Source organism: Fukomys damarensis, unplaced genomic scaffold (genome assembly GCF_012274545.1).
Source record: "Fukomys damarensis isolate Sample0158 unplaced genomic scaffold, DMR_v1.0_HiC HiC_scaffold_18, whole genome shotgun sequence".
In the NCBI taxonomy this organism is placed as follows: Eukaryota; Metazoa; Chordata; class Mammalia; order Rodentia; family Bathyergidae; genus Fukomys; species Fukomys damarensis.
This window is the reverse complement of record NW_022900930.1, coordinates 23,699,623-23,721,061: the sequence shown is the minus strand read 5'-3', so window position 1 is coordinate 23,721,061 and position 21,439 is coordinate 23,699,623. Positions and strand designations below refer to the sequence as shown.

Genomic DNA, 21,439 nt, shown 5'->3' with positions numbered 1-21,439 from the left:
TGACAAAAACTATGTTGAACTCGGTAGTTAAGTTTAGCTTTCATATATTCCCAGATAAATTTAATCCACAAGTATGAGATTTATTTGCTTTAGATCTGAAAATGTCATTTTGGAAATGTCATTTGATGTTGAGGAAATCTTGTGAGACCTTTAATAACCCTCTTAAATCCAGAAACTTATATTTGGCTCAAAGGAAAATGAACCTACATCTTAAAAATGTTTATCTCTTAAATGAGAACTTTGAATATTGAAAAGGTAGTTAATTAGGCCAAATATAGCCTATCCTTCTTCTTATTGGTGCATTGTATTTAAGAACATAATATCTAATTTGAAGAAAACAATTTATATCCTACCTAACTTTTCATTGATTTGCTTACAAACATCAGCAGAAACCAAGACATGAAGGCATTTTAACAGTTCACATTTAGCTTAACATAAATGATTCTTTGTTGAACAAAGGATCTAAAAAGAGGGCACAAAAATCAAGATCTTCTATACAGTAGTGCCTTTCTCCCAGAATAATATATGTTATATGCAACAGACATGTTTTTCCAGGTGTCCGCATATCTCTAATAAAGCTTTCAGTAGTGCCTCAGGGACATGCACTGAACATCTATTGCTATACTCTTTGTATTCCAATCATTTGCTTTGTTAATCTCTAAAAAAGTTTTTAATACTATTTAAAACATTGAAGAAAACAAACTATTTTATGTGACGATAACCACTTATGAAGTTAAGCTAATTAAAATTTCATTCAGTAATCACACACTTTTTGTTTGCTTTTTATTTTCTGTCCTAATCTCTCATTAATGAAATGGCTCAAGACATTTTGAATAATGCTACAACACATTTTCCGAGGTTGCTTTTCATTTAGATCCCTATAATTTCTAACACACTAAACTGTTTACCCAATATTAGAGCAATAATGTGATTATATTAATCTCCTGAACAAAAGACTAGAATTAACCCATTTTTAAGTGACTTATAAGCTTATTATAATCTACTTACTTTTGTACTTAATTTTAGGATCTTAAGTAAAGCATCACTTGATTAACTGACATTATATATAATAACTCAAAAATCTGATTATCTAAATAAATCTTGTGATGATATATATTGTTATTACTTTGAAACACAAAATCAATTAAAAATGAAGAGAAGGGCTAAGGATGTAGTTCAGTGGTAGAACATTTGCCCAGCACGTAGGAGCCCCTGGGTTCAGTCTCCAGTGCTGTCAAGAACAAAACAAAACAACAACAAAAACCTAAGAAACAAAACATACCCACTAAGAGGTTAAGAGGTAGAAAAATAAGAAGAAACAATTTTAAGTAGACTGAGATTTAAGAGGGAAAAAAAGCTAAAAATGCTGACTGAACTTATAGAAGTAATTTGGAATACAGGTAAGTTCATGTTTTTGTTTTGGCTTTGTGTTTTGTTTTTTTTGTTTTGAATTGAAGACAAGGTCTCCCTATGTAGTTCAGGCTGGCCTTGAACTCACTGGGTAGCCCAGGCTGTCCTCAAACTTGCGGTGATCTTCCTGCCTCAGCCTCCCAGTGCTGAGATTACAGCTGTGCCCAATCACACCCAGCTAGTGCAGTGTTTAAAACATGACATTTCATTTTCAGGTGGAAGAAAATTAACAATGAAAATGTTACTCTTGCCTCTTCTGCAACAAATAGATTAAAAGGAGAAAGTTGAGTTGGAAAAACACAGGACTTACGTATCCTTGAAATAAGAAAGATAAAAATGCTGTGAAAAAAGCATGCAGGAATCTCTGGAGGTAGAACTACGGGAGCAGGCAGGAAGGAAGAGTAATGGAAAATTACCCAAAGTCCCTCAATCTGAGACCTAAAGGACAAAGATACTGAACTGTGACGAAGAATATGGGAATGGGAAAACAAAAGCAGTGAAGAAATTCTGTCACTTTGCTTACTAAATTTAAATCTTTGACCTGACCTGTGTAAAGAATACATCATAGAATCCTAAAAATACAAACTAGCAGAACAGAGAATAGAAGCTCTTGAAATGAAGGGAGATCAACAAAAAACAGATCTTTCAATTTACAAAGCCAGACGAGCAACTATTAATTGTGCTTAATATACAGCAATCCTTCCCATTTGGGTGTTAGCTGCTGCATGGAAATAGAAGCTAATGATGTAGTGCAGTTCCACAGTTCTTGTCTTGTTGTTGTTGTTAAATAGAATCCCCCTCAAGATTCCAAAGCCACAAAGCAACTGTTAGTGTTCAGTGACCTTCTGCACCAGCTGTCTTTGGGGCTTTGAAATTGATTTTCCTCATTTCAGTCTCTGATAGTCTCTCTTCAAGTGTGCCTCTCTAGTTCATCACCAGAGTGAAAACAGTGGCACAAATAGCTGAGGAACTAGAGGCAGGCGTCATGCAAGGGCATCATTAGAAACATCAGAACAAAATCAGCTGGCTCCAGTGTGCTCGGTGTTAAAGAGAAGCTGCTGCCGCTGTTGCTTTATTGCTGAATACAGTGGGGCGTATTCTCACAGGATTCACTTTTTTATTCCCAAATATGAGGAATTAAAAAAAAATTCTGCCTTTATTCTACAAATCTCATATGGATGCCAGGTCAAAACCATCTGTATTTTTTGCAGAATTTTTATATGTGAGAAGTGTATTCCCAAAGTCGAACGACCAGGCAGAGTCATAGGATGAAGAGAGACTAATAACACAGAAAAATGTGCACTTTATAAAGCCTGAGATGACAAAATAATTTTTTCACCAGAAAGTTATTTTGTGTACCTCATATGAGTTTCAATATTCATTTCTTCACTAAATATTTATAGAATTCCTGGCATAAGGAATCATCATGAAGGGAGACCTGGACTTGAAGATACATTATTAATCATGGGATGCAGTTTGCAGGGTTTTATATTTTATGTATTATAATGGAAAGAAAATGATTCTTTGGAAAGATAGCATCCTGTCTGAACCCAAACACTTAACCCGTTTGTACCAAATCTGACACCACATGTCTCTGCTGTAGAAAATACGTCGCCACAGTTGTTACCTGCCATGTGTAAGAGCTTTTCACATGGACATTTTACCATGTTTATATGGCCTATTTTACCTGAAGGAATCAGTCCTCACAAATGACATCATTTGTAAATGGATTCAAAATACAACAATTTAAACAATATTTACTAATTCTTTCTCTACACATTAGAAAACTGCATTGAAGACCAATGATTTAAAAATATGAGCCACTGGTGCTTTGCCTCCTCATTCAGTGTGTTATGTTTCTGTGCATAGAATGCCTAGACCCTAATCTGATGCTCTCCTGAGATGGTTGGTCATTTTGACAGAAGGGAAGAATATATATATTATTAAGTTTATTGGTACATTTTAGGTATACTATTCAGCATTGGGATCTTGTACCTTTACATGACTTATCTTGGTTCTTATTTTTCCCCATTCCACAGCCCTCCTTTCAGCCCCTCCACCCTTCCCATTTTACAAAGATATTATTTCCATGATTTTCCTTTTCACATATTGTTTATGTTGCCTTTTTACCTTTCCCTACCCCTCCCACTTCCTCTACTCTTTTAGACCTTTTCTTCCTATTAGACAATATCAACTATATATTTTGAATCTTATTTGCACTTTTAGCTTTTCACACCAGAGAAACTATTTGGTACTTACATATATACATCCTATTTATTTCACTAGAGTATCACCTCAATGTGCATCCATTTACTGTAAATGTCTCTGGTTTCTCGTTCTTTATGGCTGAGTAGTACTCCATTTTATATTAAAAAACTACATATTAAAGTCTGGCAAAAAATTAAATTCTGTTATCTCTCACAGCAGCAAAAGTAAATTTATGTATTAAATAAAATAGAAAGTTTCAAGACCAAGAAGTTTTCAGTTATAATAACATCAATGAGTAACATACTTTAGAATTATATATTTATTCCCCCCCTTTTTTTTTTAAGAAGATGGTGCTGGGATTGAATTCAAGGCCTCACACGTGCAAAGGATGTGTTCCTCCCCTGAGCCACATCCCCCACTCTTACATCTTTGTTTCCAACAATATCTCAAAGTTTCCCTTTCTTCTGTGAAAAAGTATTTTATAGCAGTTCAATCCTAGTATTTGAAAGATTTTCTTGGCTGGCTCAGCAGCCCGAGGATATATTGATGATTTAGATTTGGGAAACCGAAATGAGATGTCAGTGTCAGTCAGACCCATGGCCCTCCATTCGTGGTTATTCGCATTTTATCTTGAGGCTAGGACTGTAATCTTTTGGGTCCCTTTTGAACGAAGATTCAAATCCCATCTCCCATTTAAAAATTACTCGAACTATTTTGAATAATGCTTTAACACTTTTCAGAGGTGCTTTTCACTTTGGTCCCAACTATGTTCAAATGTATTTATCTTCCTTGCCTACCATTTAATTTTACACATACTTACTGATCAATTAGTATGTCCCAGGAACATACAGAGGTGAGTAAGAATTTGTGGAATATACATTCTGGTGGGAGAAGACAGGCGTTAGAGTTCTGTAATGGATATGTCATTCTTAGCCTATCAACTTAGTAGGGTAGAATTACAGCTTCAGAGTTTTGCTTACATAAGTCCTCATTCCTGCAAACTTTCCCTTAGACATTTTGCGTCCTTCCCTCTCCTATGCTGTCACTTAATATGATGCCCTAAACACAGCAGAGTGAATCTGATGATTGAGTCTTCTCCACCAGGACATTTAGTTTCTTTCCTTCTGTTCCTCCATTATGGGTCTGTGAGTTATTGCTGAGACAGCCTTATTCCTGCCTGTGAAGACCCTCGGTTATCATGGCACACTTGACCATTTCTGTGCTACTCTTGAAGTGCGGAAAGTAAGTCCGCTTCTTACAAATCATGCCTAGACATAGGAATCTCAGCAAGGCCCAGTATAACGGCCTCACCTGCAAACTCCAGGCCTGTCTCTCCAGTATCCAGTTATCTCCTCACCTCTCTGCCTGAGATTCAAGGTAGTTTTCCTTGCTTTCAGCTCCTCCTCCATGCACTCTGGAGTTCCTTCCTCAGCTGCCAGAACAGGGGCTTCATCAGTGGGGCGCAGTCAGTCCCTCTGCCCTCACCCATTCCTCTGTTTCTCTCTTCCTAACCCTTAATAAAATGGATTTTTTTCTAGTCTAATGAGAATATTTTCTACATTCTGATGCTTTCAGATATTCTTAAATCTTCTGTGTATTTTCTTTCCTCCGGACGGTCTGTGTAGTGCTAAAGACTATAACAAGATAATCTGTTGTGGGCCATGAGCCTATGTACACAATATGACAGACCATTGCTTGTTTCTGTGTGCAGATCTGCATTGGGTAGCTTCTCTGCTATTTTATACCCTCAAAAATGGCAGAAAGAGCTTCAGCCTTCTTGGGAGTCTTGCTACCTTCCCAGCATGCTGCCCATCATGCAGAGAGCAGGCTTCTCTCCATGGGTCCCTTTGAATCCTCTGCAACAGGAGTTCTTTGCTTTCCTCGAGCCTGAAGATATTGTCCTTGTACCAAGGGAACTGTTTCATTCATGCTGTTTTTCTCCCAGACATTCTGGTTATACTCGAGTTCATTTCATTTCAACTAATAGTGTGGACTTTAGAAAACCAACAGGAGACTCAAACTCTTTCTACTCTTCATCTTATCTCATCGCTTCCAGAGTCAAGTAAATAAAACAGTCACTGAAATTCACAGGGGGAGGCAAAGCAACCATGGAAAGAAGGAATAAATTTCAGGTGGAAGAAACATCCTGGGCAGCTTACTGAGACCCTGCCTCGAAACAGTAATAAAAATATTTTTAAAATAGGGATGTAGCTTAGTGGTAGAGTAACCCTTGGTTTGATCCCCAGTGCCGGGGAGAAGTTTAATATACTGCACAAGTAAACAAAATAACAAGATAGCAATAATGGTTATAATGAGCATTTTGAAGAAAATACACATGGTGACATGATAGAGATTGAAGAGGATGTCTTTGGTTGGATTCAATGGTCAGGTTATAAAACTGAGCTGCGACTTGGAAGATGAAGGATGGTGATACTGTTATACTAATAGCTATTTTGCCCTTCAGTGCATTTTAGTGAATAATCAATGAAATAATATATAACACTTAATGAGTACTCAGGAAATGGCAGTCACTGTTGTCATTCGTGAAGGGGACAGAATGGACAGTTAGCACAAGTCGACAGTGACACCAGGAGGAGTCATCTAAAAGGGCTGTGATGTCAGGACCAGTGCCTGAGTGACAACATGACAAGTGGTTTCCAATCATCCTCTGTCTTTCTGTACTCAGTGAAGATGATCATTTGGTCCCGTGAGACATGTCCAATATTGTATGCCAGAGATTTCTTAGAGTGAAATCTCTAAGAAGATAACTAGAAGAGTTCGTCCAATTAAATATATGTCTCACCATCTCCAATTCTATACATATATAATATATCTCCAGATAGATAGATGGATACACACATGCACACATACACACATACATAGGCCCTACCTTCTCCAACTGGAGTGCTTATGCATCCTTCAGGCTATGTTTTTTTAATCCTCTCCAATGTTAGGGAATAGTCTGTTACTATGGTCTGCTGGGTTTCTTACTGGGTCTTCTTATATAATCCTTAAAAAGTGAACGTGTAGATTGGAAGCCAACTGTAGTTCACAGGAAAGATCCAGCCCTGCTCCCTGTTTTCATGCTGCTTTTGATGTAAAATGGCCTTTTCATCTTTAAATAATTGACAGCAAGAAAATAATATTTCATGATATAAGAAAATTCTATGAAATTAAAATGTCAATGTTCATTAAGTTTTATTGGAACACAGCACAATCATTCCTGTATTCAGTGGGGCAACCAGGAAAGCATAAAATATGTATTCTCTGTGCCTTTGCGCAGTTTGTTGATGCCTCATCTAAATGACCATTACTTCTTGGCCTGATACAGCCCATCTTCTCATTCAGACTGATGCCAGCGTATAGAACAACCAGTACCCAATATGCAAACTAGAAAATTCATTTTGTACATAGTAGTTTTAATGATAGTGTGTGTGTGGGGGTGCTAGACACTGACCCTTGTGCATGCTGGGCAAGTACTCCACCACTCGTCTGCAACCCCAGCAATGATATATTTTGAACAGGGATTTAAAACCTTCAAGTTAGTATTTTTGGTTTGTTGGAATATAGATTTCAATATGCAAATTTGAACAGAATAATAAATATCTAATATTTATTGAGCACTTACTCTGTACTGGATACTTATGTACATATTATATGTGTACTTCATTTAAACCTTATAAAAAGCCTGTAAAAATAGGTATTATTATCATGCTCACTTCAAAGGTGATAAAACTAAGGCATGGAAAGTGTGCGTCTACTGTCATCCAGCTAGTGATAGGTGGCATCCGAATTTGAAACAATCTAGTTTCAGAGATTACACTCTTACTTACTGTGTTAAAATATGATTGTGTTGGAAGTGCTAAAAATGATCCGTCCAATGTGCCATTTAATTCAAGCTATAAACTTTTAAATTAGTTTTATAAAGTAGTTCAGTGGAGGGAAATGGATTCATGATATAGTCACTAGTACAAGACATAGAAGTTGTAACTTGTTATTTGCATCTTTTCTAATTTTGTGGTTGACAAAACATTTTTAAATTCATTAACTGGCTTAGAACCTTGTAAGATAAGCTCTATTTTATAGATGGAAAAAACTTTGAAAGTTCCCATACTGACATTACAGAGAAATAAGAGAGGAAGAACTTAAGTACCTCAATCTTGTGATTTCTATCCAGAATTTTCCACCCTATATCTGTGCTAGACACACTTGAATGACTTTCACCATTTCTATAAGCTACCTAGGCTGTTACTCACATAATAATTTTCTGCAGACTCTATGTATCTCTTAAATACCTTTTGGCTTTTCCTAAGCAATTATATAATAAAAACATGAGTTCAATTCCTCTTTAATCATCAAAAGTTTATGTAGTGCTTATTATATTCCAAATACTTTTTACATTCTTTTGCAATAAATATTGACTCATTTGAACTTCATAACAACTTTGTGAAATAAATTTGATTGTTCCTCATGAAAATAAAGTGAATGGTTAAAGGACTTATCCAAGAACACAAAACAGAATTAAAACACTGGCAGTCTAGTTTTACAGTTCTGTTATTACCCCCTTTAATAATTCCATATATTGAATTATTTTATAATATATAATAAAATAAATGAGTATTGAAATGAAATAGATTTAGCCATGTACGCTGTGAATGAATCTTGAGTAAAGATTGTACATGGGATGTTCAAGGACATCTTTAACCTCCTAAATGTGAAGGAGAAAGCACAGTTCATTAACTTTGCTTCACAGGGTAGAGGGGAATGTTATTATGAATGTTAGGACACCAACGGAATTTACAGTGTTATCAACATAATATTAAATGTAAAACATGAAAAGCGTAGAACTTTTTTTTTAATTTGGAGAGTCTTTTGTTAATAGGAATTTTAAAATCAGTCAACTTCCCTCAATTTCTCCTTAAAATTTTTTTCAAAGAGAGTATATCATTTTTAGAGTCAGTGGGCTCTACTGTAGTATGATTCAGTTGTTGGGGAACCTTTTGATACATGATCTAAAACCTACTTCACTGACCTCTTCATTTATTTAGGGTTGGTTTTAGAAAGTATTCTGTGATTCTGTCCCTCTCAGCTCCTGCAGATTTACCTTCCTGATTGTGTTTGACCTAAGCTAAAAATAAAATAGTTTACATCTCTGGAGAACTGACCCACTGCCCACGGCAAGTGAAGCAGGCTAGGGTGAGAATGTTTCAATGGACATCCAGAAAGTAAATGTACATGCAGAACATTAGCACGATCAGCACATGTATACGTGTGCTCACATGAATATGTGCTCTCATGTAAGTACAAGTGTAGCTATAAAGAAACAAGACTAGTTTTCTTATGTGAGTTATGAAGATACTCTTAACACAGTTCATTAAGGGATGTTCCAAAATGATTTTTGTTCAGTAAATTACCAGTATAAGATTAGAGTAACTTTATAGTCTCTGAAGATGTCTACTCGAAGGGACAGTGATCATTTGTAGTGCACCCTATTACGTACACTAAATATCAGCCTCTTTCATTAGATTCATTCTTATGATTTTGGTTGTTTTGGTTAAAGCATTTACTTAATTCTTAATTTTTAAGGTTGTACAAGGTAAATGAGGGAGAGGGAGTATGTAAGAGAGAGACAGTGGCGAGCTAATGCATAGCTGTGCCTGTCTCTCATTGAACATATTCCTATCACAGCATAACCATATCTTATACCGATATTCTCCTTTTTCACAGGCATTTCCTATTCAAAACAGGAACAGGGACAACGCCACTGTTCAGTACTGCAACCCCAGGATACACAATGGCATCTGGCTCTGTTTATTCACCGCCTACTCGGCCGTTACCTAGAAACACCCTATCAAGAAGTGCTTTTAAATTCAAGAAGTCTTCGAAGTACTGTAGCTGGAAATGTACTGCCCTGTGTGCTGTAGGAGTCTCAGTGCTCCTGGCAATACTCCTGTCATATTTTATAGGTAAGAACAAGATTTTAGAATTCCTTTATCTGTCAATTGGGACACTATACCATTGTTTTGTTAGATTTATTTATTTTTAATCAAGAAGTATATTAAGAGGTGTACTTTGTGAGGGATGGGTTGGTAATAATATAAATCACAAAAGGTTTTTTTAAGTAATATTCAGCAGATGTAGAAAAAGAGGAGAGCTAATTGTGTAGGTAATTCCTTTTCATAAAGAGCAATTTATATGGTTGGACCCAAATTATACTGTAGATTTGTTACTGACATTTTTTGCACACAAAATAATTCATGAATTTGCAAGAAGGACCACTCTACAAGAATCCCCTTCCATCTGTGCTCAGTGGGGAGCTCCCCACGACTTGTGACATTACGTGTCTTTCTGCTAGCTCAGCCATCTAAATGGAAGACTCATCACTCAGGACTATCATCTTGCACTCAGGAGTGCTCTCCAGGGCCCTGGGCATCCATAAAACAATGAATGGATTCTCCAGTCCTTCACATTTGTGATTTTTCATCTTTTCGGATGTGGTATTGATCATGCTTTTCATTGAAGAGTAACCCAAATGATGGAAGCTAAGAGAAATTGTAAATATTCCTTTCGTTTAACTATTTTGTAATATATTTAAGCAAACTACTGGAAATGGCTTTTTTAAATCCCAGAAATGACCACATCTTGTTTGTTCTACTTCTAAGTATAGGGAAAGGCCTACCACATTGAAATGTTAATGGTGTCCACTGAGAGAAATCATAGGCTGTGTGGTTTATCCACCAAGAACAACAGCCAGTGATGCATTCTCAAGTTTACAAAGCAATTTGTGCTGCCCCATGAAATCCCATAACTGAGTAAGAATATTACAGAGCTCTATATAGATAGTATGATGTGTTCGGCAATGAACCAGATTCTACCAATAGCTACAATACTCCTTAGATATAAATTATGTACTTTGGAAAAATGAAATAACCATTTTGAGTCACTATGGTTAATGGAAAAACAGAATTGTAGAGCATGAAAGAACTTTAGAGATAATTGAGTCAGGGATGGCGGCCATATGGCATGTTATGTACCGTTATTTCCAATTTTTTGACCATGAAAAACATCACTAATGATTCAGAGCACTTTTCCAACTGAACCTGGAGGCGTCCTCATCATCTCCATCAGAGTGCATGCAGCACCTCAAACAGCTACTACCCATCAGTCAGAGAGGAAAGCAAAACGAAACCTTTTTGTCACTTTTAAATCCCAGTTAACTTCTTCCTCTTAAAATGGCTGACTCAAATCCGAGACTCTTGTCACTTGTTCAAGATCACACCCTGGTGACAATGCTGTGCTATTTCATAACAGTTACGACACTAAAGGTAAATGAAGAATTTCACAACTAACACCACTTTTCACAGGTTAATTTCTAATATTCAGTTAGAAAATATCCCAGTGATTAAGAGAGCTTCTTCTATTTAGCTGGATAAATTATTTGTACATGTCAGAAGTGTGCAGCTAAAGATGTTTAAATGATTCTGAAATGCACACATAATAAATGTGATGTAATAAATGACCCAAATGTGTTTCTAGGGATTCTTCTTCCTTTTTTAACATAATGCAAGCCAGACAGATAAATACTAAGGAGGGCTAGGATTCGGCATCAGAGTCACAGGTCTCATACCCTTTGTGATAGGTAAATACGTGTACCTTTAGTGTTGTTAAATATTTTGATTAGCACTTTAATACTATTTAATTTTATTTTTGTGGTTCAACTAGCAGGAAAAGTAGCATTTTTACTGTGAGATTAGGTCATTGTTACTTTTGAGATTTGTACTCTTTTCAGGGATTCGTTAGTGAATATAACTATAATTCTTCTAAGTAAAAACTCAAAATTTTTCTTTTGTTAAAAATTGTCTGCTTTTATTGTCTAGTCATTAGCCTCCTGTCTTATTCCTCTTAGTACCACCATTATGAACGTTTCCCTTTTCTTTTTCTCCAGATGGAAACATGCAAATTAGACAATTAACATATTCATATCTTCTTTTTAGTTCACTAGCGATTTGTTGAACATTTATTTTGTCCCAGTTATTGTTTTAGGAATTAAAGAGATACTATCCCAGTATTGTCTGGCCAAATTATTTTACTATTCTTGCTTTAAATAAGCACGGATATGCTTAAATTTTCATTGGTCTCCTACATTTATATAATTTTTGGACTGACAGTGATTTTTTTTGTACTAAGACGAAAAATTTTTTGTTCACTTATATGATAAATCTTTTATCATTAAAGATGTTGCCTTTGTCCTTGAAAAAATTTGGCGCTTCTCTCAGGAAGGGTTACCTGAGCCTGTTCAGTGTGCATGTAAAGCTAAGAGGGGAAAAAAAATGCTTGCCTATGAGCAGGTCAGCCTGATAAATTCCAGAATCGATGGGGAGATCAGATTGCCTTCATCACCATTAATAAAGGAACAGCCATCCTGAAACTTTCTTTTCCATTCCCTTACAAGTCCCCTTCTTTCATTTTTCAGTATAAAGCAGAAGCCTAAGAAACAAGTTTTTAATTAAAAAAATTAGTTTGAAGAAGTATTTCTATCCTAGAATGTCTTTCTTTGCAATAAGATAATGAGAATTTAAGTCATTATAGCTCTAGCATGTATTTTCTCTGAGGTGAAGTTAGAATGCAAAAGGTGAATAGTTTCTCAAAGAGAGAAATAGAGAGCGGGCAGGAAATTGGATGGGCTTTTTGTTTTATTTGTTTATTGTTTTTTTAATCCCTGTTAAAATTTTGGAGAACAGAGACAGGCCTAAAAAATAAAAATTAATTGTAATCCCGTAGTGTATGAGAAACCAATGATAACTTTTTAGTATATACTTTCCAGATGTTTTTGAATGCATGCATACAATTAGAGGTCCATATTTTTTTCCTGTGGTTTTTCAAGATACAGCCTTGATATGCCGGTCAGGCTGTCCTTAAACTCACTGTGCGGCTGGCCTCGAACCTAATCCTCCTACCTCAGGTTCCTGAATGTTGGGATTACAGGCATGCGACACCACACCTGGTCCATATTTTTAAAAGCATTCTATACTGACCCTTTTTCCCTTATCATTAATTTGTATAATTTAAATGCAGTTATTTTATTCAGTGGCTATTTTTATTAAGTTTCTTGGTGCATTTTAGGTATGTAATATGATGACATTCATCACTGGGAATTTGTACCTTCACGTGGTAGATCTTGGTTCTTATATTTTTCCCCATTCCCCTGCCCTCCCTTCTACCTCTCCTCCCCTCACTAATTAGAAAAACTTCCTTTCTGTTTTTTTTTTCCTTGTCTCATATTTATTCCTTTCCCTTCTTTGCTTTCCTCTACCCCTCTCACTTCCCCTTCCTCTTTGGACCTTTTCTTCCTATTTCAAATTATCTATTATACATTTCAACCCTTATTTACACTTTCAATTTCTCACACCAGAGAAACTATTCAATATTTACACATTTTTCCTACTTATTTCACTAAAGAGTATGGCCTCAGTGTGAATTCATTTAGCTATAAATCTCTCTGCTTTTTCATTCTTTATGGCTGAGTAGTATTCCATTTTATTTAAAAATGGATGTTAATTAAAACACCTTCTTTATCCAATCTCCAGTTGATAGGTAATTGGGCTGTTTCTACGCTTCAGTTATTACAAACTGTGCCACTATAAACATAGGTACACATATATCACTGTGGTATGATTCTTTTAATTTGGGGGGAAGATACCCAGCAGGAGAATAGCTGGATCAAATGGAACCTCTAATCCTTGTTCTTTGAGGTATCTCCATATTGATTTCCACAGTGGTTGCACCAGTCTACACTCCCACCAACAGTGGAGAATGGTTCCTCTTTCGCTACTACCCCACCAGCATGTATTATTGGTTGATTTCTTAATAGCAGCCATTCTTTCTACAGTGAGGTGGAATCTCACTATTGTTTTCATTTGCATGTCTCGAATGACTAGTGGGGTTTATTTGCTGTTTCTACTTCTTCAATCTGAGAAATCTCTGTTCATTTCCGATGCCCATTTTTGAATTGGGTCTTTAAATTTGGGAGGTCTGATTTTTGTAAGTTCTTTATATATTCTAGTTAGTAGACCTTTGAGGAACAGCTGGTAAAAATTGTTTCTCACATTGTAGGTTGTCGCTTCACTTGGTGTTTCTCTTGTTGTGCAGAAGCTTTTTAATAAAATGAGATCCCGGTTATTGATTCTTTATGGGAGTTCATGTGCAACTGAGGTTTTGTTTTGTTTGTGAATTCTTTTTCTATGCCAGTGTCTGTTTTGTTTTGTTTGGGGGGCTGTTTTGGTACCAGGGATCGATCCCAGAACCTTGAGCTTGTGAGGCAGGCAGTGCAACCACTGAGCTAAATACCTGGCCCTCTATGCCAGTGTCTTCAAGAGTTCTACCTAAACTCACTAACAGCCAGTTTAGCCTTTCTGTTCTTTTTAATTAATTAATTTTATTGATACACTTTAAGGTATATAATGTAATGACAATTATCATTGAAAATTTGCACCTTTACATAATCCATCTGGGTTTTTATTTTTTCCCCATTCCCTGACCTCCCTTCAACCCCTCCACTCCTCCGTATTGACAAAGATTTTGTTTGCATTTTCTCTTTTTCTCATGTTAATTCCATTCCCATCTTTCCTCTCTCCTACCCCTCCCTTTTCCCCTTCCCCTTTGCCCCTTTTCTTCCTATTTCACATCATCTATTATACCTTTTAGTCCTTATTTACACTTTCAGCTTCTCACACTGGAGAAACTATTCAGTATTTACACATATATGTCCTATTTATTTTGCTAAAGAGTAGAGCCTCAATGTGCATCCCTGGAGCTATAAATGTCTCTAGTTTCTCATTCTTTATGGCTGAGTAGTACTCCATTTTATTAAAAAATTTTCTTTATCCAGTCTCCTGTTGATGATGCTTCCAAATTTTAGCTATCATTAATTGTGCTGCTATGAACATTGAGCACCCGTGTTCATAGCCTTTCTGTTTTAATTTTTAGATATTTGAACCATTTCAATTTTAGTTCAGTGAATTGTTAGAGATATAAATCTAGTTTTAATCTTTGGCAAGTTGAAACCCAATTTTTACAGCAGCATTTATTAAAGAGGCTATCTTTCCTCCACTGAGGGTGTTTGGCTCTTTTGTAAAAGACAAGGTGGCTGAGAATGTCTGGAGTTGTTTCTGCATCTTCTAATCTGTTCCACTGGTCCTCAGGTCTATTTCTTTGCCAGTACCATAATATTTTTATCACAGTAGCTTTGTAGTTTCAAGTTGGGGGTTGTGATACCCCCTGTCATGTCTCTGTTGCCTAGAATTGCTTTTGCTATTCTAGGTCTCTTCTTGTTCCAAATGAATGTTTGATTGTTTTCTCAAGTTCTGTAAAGTATGCTATTGGAATTTCAATTGGGATTGCATTGAATCTTTATAGCAGTTTTGGAAGTATAACCATTTTCACTATATTGGTTCTTCCTACCCAGGAACAAGGGATATCTTTTCATTTTCTTTTCCTTTTCTTTTTTTTTTCCCTTTATTGGTACATTTTGGTATACAATACAGTTACATTCATAATTGGGATGTTGCACCTTTACATGATGTATCTTGGTTCTATTTTTTTGCCATCCCCCTGCCCTCCCTTCAGCCCCTCCACCCTTCCATAATTACAAAGACTTTGTTTCCATTATTTTTCATTTTCTCTTATTTTTTATTTTCCCTTCTTACCTTTCTCCTACCCCTCTCACTTCCCCTGCACCTTTAGACCTTTTTGTGGTTGTGTTAGGTTTTTTGTTTTGTTTTTTTGTTTTTCTTTGAGATAGGGTCTCACTATGTAGCTGAGACCGACCTGGAACTCACTATGCAGCCCAGACTGGCCTTGAACTCACAGCAATCCTCCTGCCTCAGCCTCCTGAGTGCTGGGATTACAGGGGAGTGCCACCATGCCTGTGTAGAACTTTTTGATATCCTCATCAATGTCTTTTTTTAAGAGTGCTGTAGTTTTCAAAGTAGAGGTCTTTGATTTCGTTTGTTAGATTAATTCCTAGATATTTCCTTTTTTTGGATGCTATTATGGAAGGAGTAGTTTCTCTAGTTCTTGTCTCAGTGCGTCTGTTGTTCGTGTACAGCAAGGCTATTGATTTTTGTGTGTTCACCTTATATCTAGTTACTCTACTGAATTTGGTTATTAAGCCTAGAAGCCTTTTGGTGGCATTCTTTGGGTCTTCTATGTAGGGTATCCTGTCATCTGCAAGTAATGATAATTTAACTCCTTCGTTTCCTATTTTTATTCCTTTTATTTCTTTCTTTTGTCTAACTGCTGTGGCTAATGTTTCCAGAACTATATTGAACAGTAGTGGTGTTAGTGGACACCCTTGTCTTGTTCCTGATTTTAGCATGAAGGATTTCAGTTTTTGACCATTAAGTATGATATTGACTGTTGGTTTTTCATAGATAGCTTTTATCAGGTTGAGATAAAGACCATCTATTCCAATTGTCTATCGGGTTTTTATAGTGAATGGGTATTGGATTTGGTCAAATGCTTCTTCTGCATCTATTGAGATGGTTATATGGTTTTTCTCCTGAACTCTGTTAATGCAGTGTATTAAATTTATTGATTTACATATGTTGAACCATCCTTGCATACCCAGGATAAATTCAACTTTGTCAGGATGTATGATCTTCTTGATGTGACCCTCTGTATTCTGTTTGCCAGTATCTTATAGAGGATTTTTGCATCTATGTTCATTAGGAAGATTGGCCTGTAGGTCTCTTTTTTGGTTGGGTCTTTCCCTGGTTTTGGAATCAAAGTAAAACTTGCTTCCAGGAATGAATTTGGAAGTATTGTTTCCCTTTCAATTTAATTGAAAAGTTTAAGGAGTAGTGGCAACAGATCTTCTCTAAATGTCTTGTAGAATCCAGCAGTGAAACCTTCATGACCTGGGCTTTTCTTTGTTGGTAAAGTTTTAATGACAGTTTCAATTTCACTAATTGTAATTGGGATGTTTAGTATTTTTAGGTCTTCATTCAACTTTGGTAATTTATATGTATCTAGGAATCTGTCCATTTCTTCTGTGTTTTCCATTTTATTAGAGTAGAGGTTTTCAAAGTAGGTGTTAATGATCCTCTGGACTTCTCTGCTGAATCTGTTGTGACTTCACCTTTTTCGTTCCTAATTGAATGAATTTAAGCCTTTTCTTTCCTTTTTCTAATAATGTTGGCTAAGGGTTTATATATTTTATTTATTCTTTTGAAACACTACCTCTTTGATTTGTTGATTTTTTTGTATCATTCTCTTAGTCTCCAGTGCATTAATTTCTTCTCTAATCTTTATGATTTCCACCCTTGTATGAACTTTGGGTATGTCTTGCCCTTCTTTTTGTAGCAACTTGAGGTTCAGCACTAGGTTGTTTATTTGAGCTCGCTTTGTTTTCCTAGTATGGCCATGTACTGCTATGAATTTCCCTCATAGAACTGCTTTCATTGTGTCCCATAGATTCCTGTTTGTTGTACTGGCATTATCATTTAATTGTAGACACTCACTTCTTCTGTGACCCATTGATTGTTCAGCGGGGTGTCATTAAATTTCCATGTGTTGTGGAGCTGTCGCAGTTCCTTATGCTATTGATCTCCAATTCAATTGCACTATGATCTGATAATATACAAGGGATAACTTCATTTCCTGTGCATTTACATTAACATGTTCTTTGAGCTAGCATGTGGTCTATTTTGGAGAATGACCCACATGCAGCCAAAAAGAATGTAAATTCTGATTTTGTGGGGTGGAATACTCTATAGATATCTATTAAATCTATTTGTTCAGAAGCTTGGTTCAGTTCTTTTGCTGGGGGGCGGATACTGGGGATTGAACTCATGTCCTTGCGCTTGCAAGGCATGCCACCGAACCACTGAGCTAAATCCCTGACCCTTGGCTTGGTTCAGTTCTATTGTTTCATTGTTGATTTTTCTGTCTAGATGATCTGTCTATTTATGACAGTGGGGTATTAAATTCTCCCACTACAATTGTGTTATTTGGTTTTTCGTGTCCATTAATACTTGTTTTATATACTTGGGGGCATTAGTATTTGATGCATATATATTTATGATTATAATCTCTTTCTCTTGGATTATTCCCTTTACAAGGATGTAGTGGCCTTCTTTGTCTTTATTAATTAGTTTTGGTTTGAAATCTACTTTATCTGCAAATAAGATAGCTACCCCTGCTTTTGTCCAGGCTCCTGTCACATGGAGAACTGTTTTCCACCCTTTACTTCTATGAATTTCTTTGTGAATTGAGTTTCTTGTATACGCATATTGTTGGATTTTGCTTCTTAATCCATTCTGCCAGTCTGTTTCTTTTGATTGATGAATTGAGGCCATTAACACTGATGGTTATAACTGGTATATTGACTTATCTTTGTCATGTTATTTTCCTATTGTTAGTTGTTTTATATTTTTATTTTTCCCCTTCTCCCTTTAATTTCTTGTCTTTCCTGCTGGATTTGCTCTGTTGGGCCTCATGGAGTTTTTACCTTCATTGTCTTTTTCTAGGATATTGTTTAGAATTATTTTGAATGCTGGTTTGGTATTCATGAAATTTCTCAGGTGTTCTTTGTCTTGGAAGTATCTTATTTCCCCATCAATTATGAAAGATAGTTTTGCAGGATACATGAGTCTAGGTTGGACACTGTTTTCTTTTAAGGCTTGAAATACCTCACTCTGGGCTCTCCTTTACTTGAGGGTTTGTGTTGAAAAGTGTGCTGTGATTCTGATGGGCTTTCCTTTTTACGTGATTTGTTTCTTTTCTCTAACTGTTTGTAGAATTTTGTTTTTCTTTTGGGTTTCCAGGTTCTTAATTATTATACATCTAGGTGTAGATTTTTTTATCATGGCTAGTTAGAGTCCTATATGCCTCACTTATCTGTATGTCAAATTCTTCCCCTCTTGTTTGGGTAATTTTCTGTCATTCATTCTATAAACAGTTTTTTATGTCATTTGTACTTTCTCCTATCAGTCTTATATCATTCTTCTTCACATCACCTAGGAGCTGCTGTATTGATTTCTCATAGTCCCTCAGTATTTTTAAGAGATTTCTCTTTTCATAGTCACTGACCACAATCTTGTCTTTTATATCTGATATTCTGTTTTAACATTTGCTCATTCTGCTGTGAATACTTTGAATAGAGTTTTCAGTCTCCTGGATATCTGTTTGAATCTGTTTCATGGGTCCCATTTCTTTCCTATGTTGCATATTCATGGTTCCATTTCTTTGCTATGCTGGGCATCCATGGTTTCCATCATGGTCCTGAGCTCATCTATTGTTTTATCTGTTCCTGTTCTAGAGGTTCTAATCATGTCATTGATTCTACTGAGTTTGGTTATCTGGGAAATTATTTCTGTTCTGAATTTTTCTAGAACCTCATTCATCTGTTTTGTTATTTCCTGTGCCATCAGTTCAGAGTGCCAGGTGATTGATTATCAGACTTTTCCCCCTCATTTTCTCCAGAATTTGACTTTGGTGAGCTGGTAGTCTGGTTTTGTGTCTTGCTTAGATGTCTTCTCATTTCTATTTTTGTTGTTGGTACTATCTTTAATCCCTGGGTTGATACTTCAACATTGCTTATTGTAAGTATCCTTGTTGCTCGTATTTAGCAACTTTATGGAGTGATTGCTTCTCAGAGGTTTCTTCCAGATATAGCTGCTCTTTAGGTTTTGAGTCTCTAGGCAATCTCATTTTCAGTATACCAGGAAGGACAACTGATTAGATCAATCAAAACACCTTACTTAGCCCAAGTGATATAATCAGCAACAATAGCATCAAGCACAGTTTAGAAAATGACAATTTGTGGTAGTTGCTAATCTTATCCCCTTTAAAACATGTGAATTCAATCAAAATCAAGGAACAGCCCAAAATATGTATATAGTGAATAAGCTCTTCAATATAGTAATTTTACCCTTTGGGATGGGGACTTAGAAGGAGTTGGGGAGGGAGGGATAGATAGGGTAGGATAGGGAAAGATTAGAAGTGAGGCCAGAACACACAGGATGATCACAGAGATTCTAGGAAGCTGTTGAAGCCAAGAGGAAAGGACAGAACAAAAGGAAAAGCACAAGAACAGAACAACCTAACAACAATAGGGAGGCTAGAAACTGTATTCATTTTCCTTTAAAACTAATGACAATTGAGAAAAGGAAAAGAAGAAGAAGAAAAAAGAAAAAAAAATTCAAGTTAGGACAGGAACAGAAACAAAAAGGGAGAGAAATGAAGAACAAGGTGGGAGAGAGAGGGGTGAGAAAGAGAAAAAGAAAAGATTTGAAAAAAGAAAAGAAAGAATAAATATATAAACTTATTAAAAATAAGAGAAAAAATTACTTTGAAAATAAAAAATAAAAAAATAAAAATAAAGGGCCTTCTTCAGGGTATGTCTCTTCTTTCACAATAGACATCGTGGGCAGGAATGTGGAAATCTAAGTAAGTTAGTCTCAGCAAGCCAGCAACTGTCCCCTGAGATTTAGGCTGATTTCTGGCTGCAAAGCCCAAGTTCAGTTCTGTGACCTCCTGCTGGGTTGTACTCTGCAAGGTTCTACTGCAGGTTCCAGCTGCCCTTACCCTGAAGATAGTCCAGGTTCTGATGGGAGGTAGTGATCCCTTCAACCTACCAACTACGGTGGTCTAGCGTGCCTTTGTTGCAGAGATTTTCTTCACTTTTCCAGTGGGCTTCAATTTTCATCTAGGAGCTTCAGAGAGGTCTTCTATCTCTCGTTCTGTCTCCTGGAGCTGAGTACAATGGCCTTTCTGACCCACTGCCCCTCTGAAGTGTGGATCCAGGTGCTGGCGTGGCCCATTGGCTAGAGGCCTGGGTTGTGGGGGTGGATGCTGCTGGCACCCATGTAGCTGGGCTCCACTCTTCCATGCCAAAGAAGTGGTGCTACCCAGTGGCCCACACTGCCTAGCACCTCCACTCCTCTGTTCGTTTTTTTTTTTGTTGTTTTTGTTTTTGTTTTTGAGATAGGGTCTCCCTAAGACATAAATTTGCCCAAGCTGGTCTAGAACTTGATATCATGATACCTCAGCCTCACAAAGTGCTGGAATTACAAACATGTGCCACCATGCCTGTCTAGTTTTTAAGTAATCAGATTTATTAATTTTTCCTGTATATGTCTAGCTTTCATGTCATACCTCCAAAGTCCTTATTTAATCTAAGTATTATTTTTAAATGTTCTTAAATTTATTCTGTTGCTAACATAATTTTCCAGTAATTTGATGTGTTTTTGTTTTGCTTTGCTTTAGGTTTTGTTTTTGATTCTAGAAATAGATTCAAGAGTGTCACACATATATAAACCCTAAACCCCCAATAGCTATATTTTTGTTTCTGCTTTGGGTTTTCAAACCCACTGAACTATATTCCCAACCCTGTCTGATTTGTTTCATTTTATCTTGGGACAGAATTTCACTAAGTTGCTCAGACTGGCATCAAACTTGGAAATCTTATGCCTCATCCTTCCAAGTAGCTGAGATTACAGGCATTTGCCACTGTGCCTGGCTTTCAATATTTGCTTGGTGTTTGTTTTAGTATTGGAAATTGAACTCAAAGCTTTTCAACTGAGCTACATTCCCAACACCTTTGTATTATAGTTTGTTTTATTTTGGGGTTTGGGGTATTCTTTGATTTGGAGACAAAGTCTTACTATGTTGAAAGATGGGCTCAAACTTATGATCCTCATGCCTCAGCCTCCCAGAGTGCTAGGATTATGGGAATGTGCCACCACACCTGACTTTTATGTTTTCCTGGGGTAGATAGTAACATTTTTCTGGGGTAGATATTAGTAGACCAAATCACTCT

The 21,439-nt window shown here is 36.4% G+C and overlaps 1 protein-coding gene across 1 annotated transcript in view; it reads left to right on the top strand.

Annotated features, from left to right (window-relative positions):
- The window catches only part of Tenm3 (teneurin transmembrane protein 3), a 615,432-nt gene that overhangs the window by 429,189 nt on the left and 164,804 nt on the right, over positions 1–21,439 (top strand). Inside the window, exon 5 of the mRNA XM_033765428.1 lies at positions 9,346–9,584. Coding sequence (XP_033621319.1) covers positions 9,346–9,584 — 239 coding nt within the window. The remainder of the gene's footprint in view (positions 1–9,345; positions 9,585–21,439) is intronic.